Source organism: Heteronotia binoei, chromosome 2 (genome assembly GCF_032191835.1).
Source record: "Heteronotia binoei isolate CCM8104 ecotype False Entrance Well chromosome 2, APGP_CSIRO_Hbin_v1, whole genome shotgun sequence".
NCBI classification, from domain to species: domain Eukaryota; kingdom Metazoa; phylum Chordata; class Lepidosauria; order Squamata; family Gekkonidae; genus Heteronotia; species Heteronotia binoei.
The window spans coordinates 27,564,843-27,577,448 of record NC_083224.1 but is presented as its reverse complement, the minus strand read 5'-3'; the positions used below and the strand labels follow the sequence as shown (position 1 = coordinate 27,577,448).

Here is a 12,606-nt window from a genome sequence, read left to right as displayed (position 1 = left end):
GGACGCAGACATCTGTTGTTATGGACTCCCAAAGATGTTGAAAGGGAGAAAGTCTGGTTCCTGGGAGGGGTGGGGTGGGGATCAACGGATATTCTGGACGAACAAGGCTGTCAAACTGACTGCTTGTTGGTTGGTGATGAACGCTTGGACTGGTTTGGTTTCGGTTTGTTGGAATAGGTAAGTCTTGATGTAGAAGAGAATGGCTTTCTCCTCCAATTATCTGAAGATTTAGGAGGGTAATATCTCCTTTGAGAGGACCACTGCCTGGGCCTGTAAGGCTTGGACAAGGAAGTTGGGGTGGAAACTCCTTGATGCTTAGCTTTCTTCCTGCTGTTGTTGACATTGGAGAGGACTGTATCCGTGGTAGTGTGAAATAGACCCTTCCCATCAAAGAGAAGATCTTTAACCTTTGTCTTAAGATCAGGCTGCAATGTGGTTGACCGGAGCCAAGCATGGCGACGAATAGCAATGGAGGTAGCTAAGACTCTTGAGGAACATGATGTTGCATGTTTCAGTGAGTTTATTTGCTGACGGGAGACAGCAGACATTTCCTGGATACCTGATGTTTGAGGTAGCGCAGAATCAGGGAGGCTGGTCAGCAGTGGCGTCAGGCGGTTGGTTAAGTTAAAACTATAAGCGGAAAAGTAAGCTAAATAAGTATGAAGCTTGTTTAATGTGGTGGTGGTGAAGTACAGCTTTCTACCCAAGGCGTCCAATTTGAGGCCTTCTCGTTCGGGAGGCACGGGGTGTCGAGTAGACTTGGACTTAGAGGCAGAGTGTATTATCATAGAATTTGGTGCTGGATGCGAAAACAAAAACTTTGCATCAGAAGACTGAACTCTATAGAGAGCGTCAAGACGTTTGGAAGTGGGTTGGATGGAGGCAGGAGTTTTCCAAGCTTCCTTCAGTCGCAAGGTGCACAGGCAACATGGGCAACAGCGTTGTTGGTGGCAGTTGGTCTTGGATGAGTTTGTAAACTAAGTCTATGACTTCTATTTTATCAGTATTGATAGGGATGTGTAAAGCCTCAGCCATCCTAGTGATCATTTCCAGGTAAGGTTTCGCTCCATCAGATGGTGACAACGGACTAGGAGGAGTGATATCATCAGGGTGTTCTGGAAGCAATGGATCATCAGTTTCAGAAGAGGAAGAGGCTGACGATGAAGAGTCCGAGCACGGATCCTCTGTGTCCTTAGGAGCCGGGACGACAGGTCCTTCTGCAGGAGGTCATCTGGCATATATATCGGTTCCTGAATAGGAGAGGGGAGTTGCGAAGGTGCTCCAGCAGCCGCTGAATCTTTGGATACTGGATAAGGGGTGAGTTTAGGCGGCTGAGGAACAGTAGACTTTGTGTTAACTGTTGCCAGTTTAGAAGTAGAAAAAGTGGTGCGAAAGGAAGATTTGCCATTTGGGTAGTGACAGTGATACCATCTAGCATATGCTTCTGGGGAAGGTGTTCTAGAGGGTGTAGGAGTCGGTGAATAACGCCGATGATGAACTGAATGGTATCGAGATCAACGGTGGCTCCTGTCCCTATAAGGAAGCCTTAGAGGTCGATCGACGATGCCTTGAAGTCGAACGACGCCTCGATATTGATCTCAAGCAATGACACCTCCTATGGGATGCTCTTGAGGTCAAGCGCTCTCGCCTCGAAGTCGAGCGCCTTCGCCTGGAAGCTGAGTGCGAGTGGCATTGGCTTCGATGAGAAGCTTTAGAAGTCGAACAACGAAGCCTGGAAGTTGATCAACTTTGAGGCCGCGAGCATGAGCAGGCATGTCTGGAGCGCGAGCAAGACCTGCTGAGAGGAGCTCTGTGGGAGGTGAACTGGGCAGGTTTCAGAAGCGGGAGCCAAGGTGAATGGCTCAAAAGAGACAAATTAGGCACTTCACGAAACCAATCCGTTCACTCTGCTGGCTCTGCAGGTAGTTAGTTACCCAATCGATATTGTAGACCTGATCCAGCTGAATCGAGGGCTTTAATTATGGTCGCCGCAGCAGAAAGCAAGAGTTGGGTATCGACAGCATTGTTATCTAGAATCACAATGACGGTGGAGGAATCCAGGGGAACTGTCGAAGCAAAAGGCGCTGCTGTCGTTGATGGTGCTGTAGTTGATGGAGTGATAGGCAAGCCTGCCGGTATTGTAGCTGTAGGGGCCGTAGAAGTCAAAATTGATGCTTTAGAAGTCGAAGTCGAGATCAGGATGATAGCCGATGCTTGTTGTGACGAGGCAGCCATTTCTGACATCTTGGAGCTTTCAGAGTCGTAGACTGATGTTTGGTCTTTTTATCGGTCTTATGCTTCTTTTTATGAGAAGCGGCTGACAAAGCCTAATCTCCCTGCTCCTTTTGGGAGGGAGGCGGTAAGGCTTTCGAAGCAGAGGATCGGGGCATCAGAGATAGCCCAAGCAAATGGCTTTATCGGCGTGAAGCTCGGTTCTTTTGCTTCTGCTTGCCAAACCCCTTACAGTGGACACAGGTGTCAACTTTGTGTCCCTCTCCCAGGCACAGGAGGCAGTATGAATGTCCATCTGTGGGTGGGAGCTTAGCCCGACACTTTAGACACCTTTTAAAAAAGGTGGCAGTCCCCTTATTGTCTGCCAGGATGGGGGGGGGGGAGGGGACGAAAGGAAGAAAGTTTTACTCACAGAGGGTCTTTTTTTGTTTTTAGGAAGTGGAGAAGTTGAAGTGATGAAAAGACGAAGGACAGTGAGGAGAAACACTGTGGAGGAGCTAACGCAACGAGGTCCGGTAAGGGCGGCGGTAAAAAAGAAACTGAGCAGGAGGCGGAGCTCGTCCCCCGTTCTAGGCATGCGCACTGTGTGCCTGCTCCCCGGAGCGGGAGAGGAGCCCGCCAAAAACATGCTTCACTGCTATTGGAGTTCTCCGAGGTTGGCTTCGAGCAAAGGGCACAAACCCAAGTGTGTAGACTGCACAAGGATCACGAAGAAGATATATAGCTAACATGTCTGAACCAGCACAGGAAACATTATATGTAATTTTTAAGCCAAATACCTCTAATAATTAAAAACAATTTCTATATACTTATAGCAAAGTATCCATTTAGGACATTTGTTAAAAACTTTAGCATGGTGCCAATTTTAATTAAATACTTCAACAAAATAACGTTTCCTTAATCAAATATTGAGAATATAATACATCTGTTGGAAAAGGCAATGTCTGGTGTACAAAGAAGAAGAGAAGACCCTGCAGGGAGTAACAAGAAGACAATTTGATAGAATAGTGAGGTCAGCACCTTCTCTCCTGTTGTCACTCCTTGTCTGTCACCAGATTGCTGCTCTCAGGGCAATTTCCACCTTCTTCTTGGAAGTGCCACACTCAGTCTTACCCTCTCTTTAAGCTAGAGATGTAGTTAGGAACTCATCTCAATCTCTCCTCTTTCCTGTCAAATACATTAATTCCTAAAGAAACTTTTAACTACTCTTTAATCTGGTTATGCAGCATTGCTGTGTATTGCTAACATTCTCATAATACATAGGCAAACACAAAGCTCACAGCAATGTGTATGTAAGAAAATAATTATATGCAGCAGAGAATTCAATTGATATCTTTTCCAACTTGATACCCACATTCAATATTATGAACAACTTTTCTCAGATGAATCTCTTTTATATCAGTTGGAGGAATTTTAGTTCATGTGCCTCATATTCAAGAGATCAGATTAGTGGTCATATATAGAGAATTTTTGTCTGCTATTGCTCTGGCAAAGGAGATTTTGCCTGCATTCTTTTACTGAACAGATATCCTTTTCATAAAGCTTCTGTTAACACCTGACATTGGTAAATAGGGATAGGAGGTTGCTGACTACAGATTTTAGGGGCTTAATTGTTCTTTTGGATTATCTGTATTAATGTAATAATTAGTTATTTTGATTTAAATTTTGTTTTTAAACATTCCATATTATTATATTTAATGTTTTAAAGACAAGCCTTTCAGAAAGGTCTGATACGTGAGATATAAATTTGTACCCCACAGTAGTAAGAGATATGTGAGCAAACTTTCCCATATGTGAACAGCTTTCCATAGATTCTGTTTAGGTCAAGTTGGATATATATCTGCATTCATTTCCAGACCCTTCTGAACTAGCTGAAAGTAAATTTGATGCAACTGGAAATATGCCCCTGGGAATAGTAGCTGTAATGAATGATCAGTTTTTGTAACCATAACTGAATAATGGTCTCCTACCATGAATAAAATACATTGAAAATGGGCAAGATGTGAAAAAATGTCATTGTAATATTTACAGCAGTTTTCTAAACTGCTCTCAATGACAATATTGTCTTAGACATAACTTGAAATGGAAGAAAGTTTAAGCTTTTAAAAAAGAAATGTGATCAGGACCAGAACATATATGGAGAAGAAAATCAGGAAGAAAATCAAAATCTCTCCTCCCCCTGGAAAAAATATAATGAACTAAATAACTGATATTGCCTTTGAACAGAACTCCAAAATAGGATGCCTGATTTGCAACATCTCATCCTACAAAACAGTAGGGTTGCCCCAAAACGTGACCTTATTTCAGGATTATCCTTTGATTACTGCACTGTTTACTGAAATGGTAATCTTACTCCAAGCTTTATTGTAGGCTCATCGAATCCACTGAGGTTAAAATTGTAGACATCATCCCTAGAATAAGACAGAAAATTGTACTGAGGGCACCAATCAATAATTTTCACCTAGAAACAAGTTCATACTTGTATGATATTGCTCTTTACTTACATCAGGTGTCCAGTAGTGATGTTAAGCACAGTTTCAGATTTCAGGTTTTTAGAACCTCTGTTCTGACTTTTTTTCTAGATGTAAAACAACGGTTAGGAATTCAGGGCTGTCACTCTGCTCCACACATGCAAGTCTCTTTTAGTTAAGCAGGACTCACACCAGGAAAGCAAAACAATTTTTCTGAGCTCTTGCTTAAAATGACAAAAAAGTACTAAGCTAATTGCTGTGATGTTTATTACACATAACAAAGTACGTATCCTACTTGAAAATCCAAATAGAATATTAATAGCCCTTTTAAATAATTCAAGATGAGATTCTTTGCAAACTAAGAAAGATACACACAATACCAACTTGTACCCAACCACATATTCCAAAGACTCAAGGACACGAGTTTATTTAAGAGGGAATGGCAATTTCTGCTGATTTCTTCCTTCTTCTACAGGCCCCCATTTTGTTTATCTTTGCCGTTCCTGAAGCCCATCATTGCATATTCTGTTTTTAATATTTTATGTTGTTTTTAACTGTTGTTAACTGAGCCTGTCAGGGGAGGGCAGGATATAAATTTGATAAAATAAATAAATAAAATCATTCACATTGATGAACTTTTGCTCCTCTACAGAGCTGCAATTCAGAAATATGAAAAGTAAGCTTTTGGGTGCAAAACATCTCTCAAAGTCGCAGCTCAATCTGTGCACTCATAAAGGGGAGGTGTCATGAGTTCCTTAGTTCATAAAGGGGAGGTGTCATGCCTTCCTGCTTAGTTCCATAGCGTTGGAAGGGACCTCCAGGGTCATCTAGTCCAACCCCTGCTAGGAAACCCACAAATGCCTACCCCAAAGTCACAGGATCTTCATCCCTGTCAGATGGCCATCTAGCCTCTGTTTAAAAGCCTCCAAGGAAGGCGAGCCCACCACCTCCCGGGGAAGCCTGTTTCACTGAGGAATCGCTCTAACGGTCAGGAAGTTCATCCTAATGTTGAGCCATTAAGGCCTTTCAGAGAGGACAGCCCACAAAATAAGAGGCTGTGTTCCTATTTCTTAAACTTTTCACAATACCTGCAAGTGTCAACTTTGTATCTAAAGAAGGAACCATTCTCCTACACTGCTACCAACATTTAAAGATGGCACTGTAGCATAGCATACTGAGAAAACAATATCCATTTACAACTATAATTAACTGTATTGCAAACAAAACAACTCCTAAAGGGGGAAACAGTGTCTTCCAATTAATGCTACCACTGTGGCAGATGAAAGAGAGCTGAGCAAGATGACATGACTCCTCCTTTTTGGATGTGCACAGTCCAAACTGCGTCTGAGAAAGAGGTGTTTTTTCCAGACCTAACAATTAGATTTGGAAAGCTCTAAGTCATGGCTCTGCACTGGAACAAAACCTATCAGTGTGATGCATGAAGACTATGAAGAAATGTACAAAGTGGGCAGGGGGGTGGGTTTAAACTCACTACACTCGTTTTACCTACTCCTCTCATCCTGATCCAAATCAGGGGCTCCTATAGATATGGTTCCAATAATGACCTTGCTACTATGTTTAATGGAAGATGCAATGTATCACTTCAATGAAAGAAAGATCTTATGGGCAGAGGAACTGACTTGCTACTAGGACAAATTCAGGAGACATGCAATGACTGGGGCAACGCTGTGCTCTGACAAACCAATTGCCAAAGTGTGCTTCAGAGGCTGTTAATGTTTCTATCTAAATAAAAGTACATATGATTTACATTATCAACTGACTCAGTCTCTCATTCCCTCTCACCGCTGTCCGCATGATGGAGAAAAGCAGACAGCAAAGGTACAAGGGCCATTTCCACAGATTATTAATTGATGCTATTGCTAAAAATAGGATGCAGAATGTAAAAAAATGGATTCAGTTCAGATTTTCATTCCAAGGTCCCATCCCTAATGTACTTTTAATATATATGTAATTTTGAAAAACTTTTCTATATTTGTTAATATAGGAAAATATAAGCATACCTTACTGAGACTGAAACCAGATTTATTTAAAGATGCTCTACAAGAAAAGTGGATCAAATATAATAATCAATATAATGAAATAAATATTAGAGATATGCATTTGCAAAGAAATAATCAAACTACCATTGTCATGATCAAAAACACCATCCTTGCAAAATCCTACTGTCTTTTGTGAAACTAGTTTACAAGTAAATGTTGCTGCCATAACACATTGAATACAGAAGTACACCAGCTAATTCTATTGTTAATAACACTATACAGCTGCTCAGCTCTTTGTATCTGGAAAGTTGTTTTATCAATAGGATTGCCACGAAAAGCTAGGAGATGGTGTGATTAGGAATATAAAGTTGAATATTACCTAATCAAATGTCCAATGTTTCCTACATCATATTGGAGTGGCAATATCATATATTGCAACCCCCCCCCCCTTCATGATTCTCAGTTCCAATCTTTCTATTCCCAATACTACCAAAATCAGGAATGGTGTCAGGGAGGAACTGGGAATTGCCTCTGGGAAGAGATGCACTTCAAAGATTGTTTTTTAATTCCTTCTGAAAGGGCATGGTTAGTGTCCACTAAATTGGTAGTATTCTTCCAATAGTTATTAAAATACAATGGTCAGAGGGTCAAAAAATAAATGATGGAAGTGGTCTATCCAGACCGTGGCAGGAATGGAATGTCTAGAACAGTGGCTCTTCACATCAGAAGCACCAGTAACTAATGACCAGAAAAGCATACTGTTAGAGGCAGTAGAGGCACTAATAAGTAAATCCCAGTTCTTAATAGATAATTGTCTTTTCTTATGAGCCACTGTATCTTTAAGCTTTATTTTCCATTCGAAGTAGCTCAGGGGGATATTAGCAGCAAGGCTGTTACAATAAGTGTGATAGAAATCCCCCCCCCCCAATGCAACTTTTTGAATGATAACAATACTCTCACTATTCAATGAATAACTATACTCTCAGTATTTAATAAAATGATGATGCTCCTCCTGACTATCCATTATGGAATAAAATAGTAACATCCAGCTGTGCTCAGTGTTCCCTCTAAACTAAGTTAGTGTGAGCCACACATTTTTAGCCTTTGGCTCACACGTTTTTGTCTTAACTCAGGAAAAATGGCCCCAGAGTGAACTAATTTATGCAGTAGCTCACAACTTTAATGCCAGTAGCTCACAGAGTAGAATGTTTGCTCACAAGATTCCACAGCTTAGAGGGAGCATTAGCTGTGATCACTCCCTCATTCTGGACTCAGCCTCTGACCATTTCTGAAGCAGCATCTGGTGTGCCACCGAAAGGCAAGCGGCAAGCATCAGAGTGACGGCTAATGTCACGGTTTTCTTCTCAGTTTGTTTTCCCATTTTTCAGATAGCTAATTTTTCAGTACTAATTCATGATGAATTCTGACTGTGAAGTTCAGATTCATTCCAGAGGATAAGTGCATGATGCACAAGTTGGTTCCTCAACATTTATTTCACATCTGCATTTCCTACTGCATATATTTCCTTAGCATGCTAACCCACTGAAGTCGCTATAGAAAGAAAATATGCATACATTACCTTCTGTGAGAAAATGACTGGCACAATTTTCTTGTACTTTTTGCACCCTCACTTAGTTTGTATCTGTCACTGATTTTACTGATTAACATGTCTGTTGCTTCAACCATTGCTTTTGATTTTGCTCTCTGTAAGATTTTGGAAATATTTGTTACATCTACTAGAAAACATGATTAGCAAAATAACATAACTTCTGATATACAGAACAGAGAATCAAAGTCTGCCTGTTTCTGCCGGAATCCATAACTGAGGAATCCCAGTAATGGAAAACAGAGAATTTATACAACATGAAGAAAATCTTTGCATAACTGAGGCTACTGACTCTCTTTAATGGAGCAGGATTTTTGTACTGTGGCCACAGTCTGATCGTCATCACACTAACAGTCACAATGTCAAAGTTGTTTTGAAACTATTTCCTGCAGCTCATTATCTGGCTGATATATAAGCCTGTTCTACATGGAAGCATTAAAAACAGCTCCATTATCATGCAAGAAGTTCACTGTTTAAGATTGCAGCCTGTCTACCTTCCTTCATTTAAACCAGCACATGCTCATAGGTTGCATATATTGGCTAGCACAGAAAGGGATACTGTAGGTTTGCAGTTAAACTGGCTGGTTAGTTCAAATCAGTATATGGAAGAATCAGCATCCTACCCATGCTGCTTCTCATCTCATAAGAGAGATGTGATGGCGTTAGACAACTACATGCCCCAAACCAGGAAAATCCCTCTTCTGTGACACTCCTAGACACAATCCCTATATCAGTCTAGACTCAAGAGTTAACAACTCTGTGCTCCTCTGCCTCCTAGCTCACAGGGCCGTAGCCAGGATTTCATGTTTGGTAGGGCCCACAGGTTTTGTTGTTTGGGGGGGTGGGGGCTGGGTGACCACCTAGTTTGGCAGCCCAGGGCTCTCAGAACTGTAAGCTGCCTTGAGTTCCACAAGCTAACCCCCCTTTACCTGGGCAGTGACAGTAGCTCTGGTCTCCCCACCCCTTTCTTATGTGCCCATCCCTCAGAGAAACAGAGAGCTCTTGACTCTCCCCCCCCCCCCCCGCTTTGCTCTGAAAGGTGTGTTAGGGGAGAGAAAAAAACTCAAAAATACCTGCAGCAATGCTATTACTTGTTCAGAGTGGCAGTGAGCAAAGGGAACAAATTGGGGGCCCTCCAATGGAGGGGCCATATAGTTCAAAGGGTGGGGGGGTTGAAAGGATAGGCCAGGCCCTTCTCAGGCTCCACTGTAGCTACAGGCCTGCTAGCTCATAGGGCCATGCCCTCCAACTTCCTTGATGACAACTTCCTTCTGATCACTAGTTCCATGCGGACCGAAGTTCTGCTTTCTCCTGGAGTCCACTTTTCTTCAACTCCATGTGAAAGCAGAACCCATTATCTACCTAGGTCCCTGCCTTTCAGATCATGTTAGCCTTATTCAGATGAGTTGACTATGCATACAACAATGTGGAGGGGGGGGGGGGGGATCAGGATCAGAACTGCTGGCCTTTTGTCCAGCCTGCAGACATTGATTGCTTACAGAAGGCAGCAGCTTATGCTTGTCCAAAGCATAGCCTGTGTCCACATGACATGTACTCAAATGTACATGCAAATTAGGAAATACTATAGAAGTGAAATTAAAATGGAGATATTCCTGAACGTTATATTAACAGTTCATGCTTTAATTTTTATTAGATAAGATTTGACTTTTGGGCTGCTTTGCCTTTTCACCTGTTCAGCTTTCTTATTGGCAGTTTCCTTCCCAAAGGAACAAGCATCAACACCAACTTCATCATTAGTTTCAATTAATTCTGAATTTACTACTGAACTTCTGGTTTTTCTGCCCACATTAAGTGATATCTGAGATTTACTAGGAACAATCTTTGAGCTACTTTTTGATACTTCTTCTTCCAAATGCTTAAAATTGTTCCATGACTCTGGACTGTTTGTCTTGCCATTTTTCACTGGTAGCTTATTGGTTTCATTTTGCTTCTGCTCCACAATTTCTCCATTGCAACACTGATCATTTCTTAACGTTGGAGAAGTAATTTCGAATATTGAAGAAAAAGCTCTTTGTTTGGCTGCTCTCTCAGATAGATTAGAAACTAATTCAAAAAAGAAAGAAAAACAGTTTAAGTTAAAAATGGGATAAAAAAGTCTTTATCAATATTAAACAAGGTTATTATGAACAGGGTAACCTTGACAGAACGTACTTCCTGATGTACTCATATTCTGCCTGTTACAGTGTGATATTAACTTCTCAGGTACCCAACATGATTGCTTTTTCTGGGATTTAATTTCAGCAGTGGTATTTTCCAGAAGACCAGGTAATCTAAAAAAAGCAATTCCATTTTATTAACTACTAATTACAAACATTTTTATTGATATGTTTATTGCCAAATATGTATGTATTTACAATGCTTGTACCATACCTTTTAACAAACAGTGGCCGAGGCAGCTTAAAAATAATAATGCACAGAAAACACACACTTTAAAATTATTTTTAAAACAGTGTTACGGAAGGCACTATCACTGAGAAGACCATGTCCAGACCACCGGAGAAGTGGTACATCAAATACCTTCATGCTTCTAGAATATTCAGAGCTTTAAAGATTATCACTAGCACTTTGAATTCTGCTCAGTAACTAACTGGTAACCAAAAAACCTGACCCAGTAAGGTCTCCACTGGAACTCTCTTTACTGCATTTTGAAACTGTTTTAGTTTCTGGACACTCTTCAGAGGCAGTCCCAGTAGAACATGTTATAGCAAGTCAGCCTGAATGTAACTAAGACCCTCGTAACCATAGCCTGACCTACCCCTAGTCATTATACTAATCTGTTCCTCCAAAAGCATAGCCATATTCAGAATTGCCATCTGTCCTTATATCCTGGAGAGTGGAGTAATGTCAGATGCCAAATGACATTAGCAGACAAGTGTAAATAGCATGTATCATTGAATTAGGTGTGATATACAGAGAGGTAGTAGGCGTAGAGAAATCAGAATTGGTAACGAGACAGGAAGCCTAGGTTTCGATTCAGTCCAGGAGGATGCATTGTCTTGAGTGCCATTATCAGTTGCAATTCAGCAGTCTCTCTTTCTAATCTCCCTTTAAAATTTCTTTGTAAGATAACTGCTATTCCTCGGTGAAGAACTGAATGCCCTCAAAGGTTAAAATGTCCCCCCTCTGGTTTTTTAATGTTGTGGTTACTGATGTCAGACTTATGTCCATCAAATCTTTGTCGAAGGGACTGGTCTGATTGTCCAATATAGAGGGTGGAAGAGCATTGTTGAAACATGATGCATTGTGGTTTCTGATGTCTGACTTATGTTCATTAATTCTTTGTCAAAGGGACTGGACTGTTTGTCCAATGTAGAGGGTGGAAGGACATCGTTAACACCATCTTAAAAAGCGATACCGTAAGTTCTGATGAGGGATGGGGACAAACTGAATTACAAACAAAATTTGTCATGAACCAGGCCCATTTCATCACTTGCAAACCTTGCTTCATGCCATCCTGCCTCCATGAACCTCCCAGGTGGCTATTCTATGATTCTAACAGCCCACAGGCAATACACGATAAAAACAAATTAAGAATTAAACATCAGAGTAAAATACCAATACATCTCCAATACAGTTTTCACAGAGGCTCCTTATAAGTGTTAGTTTGTATGCACTGATTTTCTATGTTTTATCTGATGTCTTGTTGAATTTGTGAACACCATGATCTTGGATTTGTCTTCAATTATCTCCAGTAATTCATTATTGTAATAAGCAATTAATGCTTTTATGAAGAAGAGGAATTGCAGATTTATACTCTGCCCTTCTCTCTGAATCAGAGACTCAGCAGCAATCTCCTATATATCTTCTCCCCCACAACAGACACCCTGTGAGGTGGGTGGGGCTGAGAGGGCTCTCACAGCAGCTGCTCTTTCAAGGACAACCTCTGCCAGAGCTAACGGCTAAGCCAAGGCCATTCCAGCAGGTGCAAGTGGAGGAGTGTAAGACACAGGATAAACTTTATGCCATGTAAGACACAGATAAACTTTATCAGAGCCCTAATTTGAGAGCAAGATACAACATAATTAGTCATATGCCTTTCTAAATTATACCAAAGGAAAAGAACGGTGCATACCAATGTTTATTGCTTTTAATACAGCCAATATTCTTAAAAATTATTTATAATTTGTTCTCAATACTTACAAAGGTTTTTCATTCCTGCCCATGGGTTGAGAATCAGGAACAATATCATTTAATTCATCTAAATGAATCACAGGCACACATCAAGTTAGACATTAAATCTCAATAAAAATTTTCTGTACACACATACAGAGAGAAT

General features: G+C 41.0%; 1 protein-coding gene across 1 annotated transcript in view; it reads right to left on the bottom strand.

Annotated features, from left to right (window-relative positions):
* The window catches only part of LOC132566044 (synaptonemal complex protein 2-like), a 54,677-nt gene extending 42,151 nt beyond the window's left edge, over positions 1–12,526 (bottom strand). Inside the window, exons 1-7 of the mRNA XM_060230707.1 lie at positions 12,471–12,526; positions 10,482–10,600; positions 10,000–10,373; positions 8,283–8,407; positions 6,725–6,761; positions 4,737–4,810; positions 4,586–4,643 (exon numbers count right to left, since the gene is read on the bottom strand). Coding sequence (XP_060086690.1) covers positions 4,586–4,643; positions 4,737–4,810; positions 6,725–6,761; positions 8,283–8,407; positions 10,000–10,373; positions 10,482–10,600; positions 12,471–12,493 — 810 coding nt within the window. The 5' untranslated portion in view covers positions 12,494–12,526. The remainder of the gene's footprint in view (positions 1–4,585; positions 4,644–4,736; positions 4,811–6,724; positions 6,762–8,282; positions 8,408–9,999; positions 10,374–10,481; positions 10,601–12,470) is intronic.
* Positions 12,527–12,606: the final 80 nt, after the last annotated feature.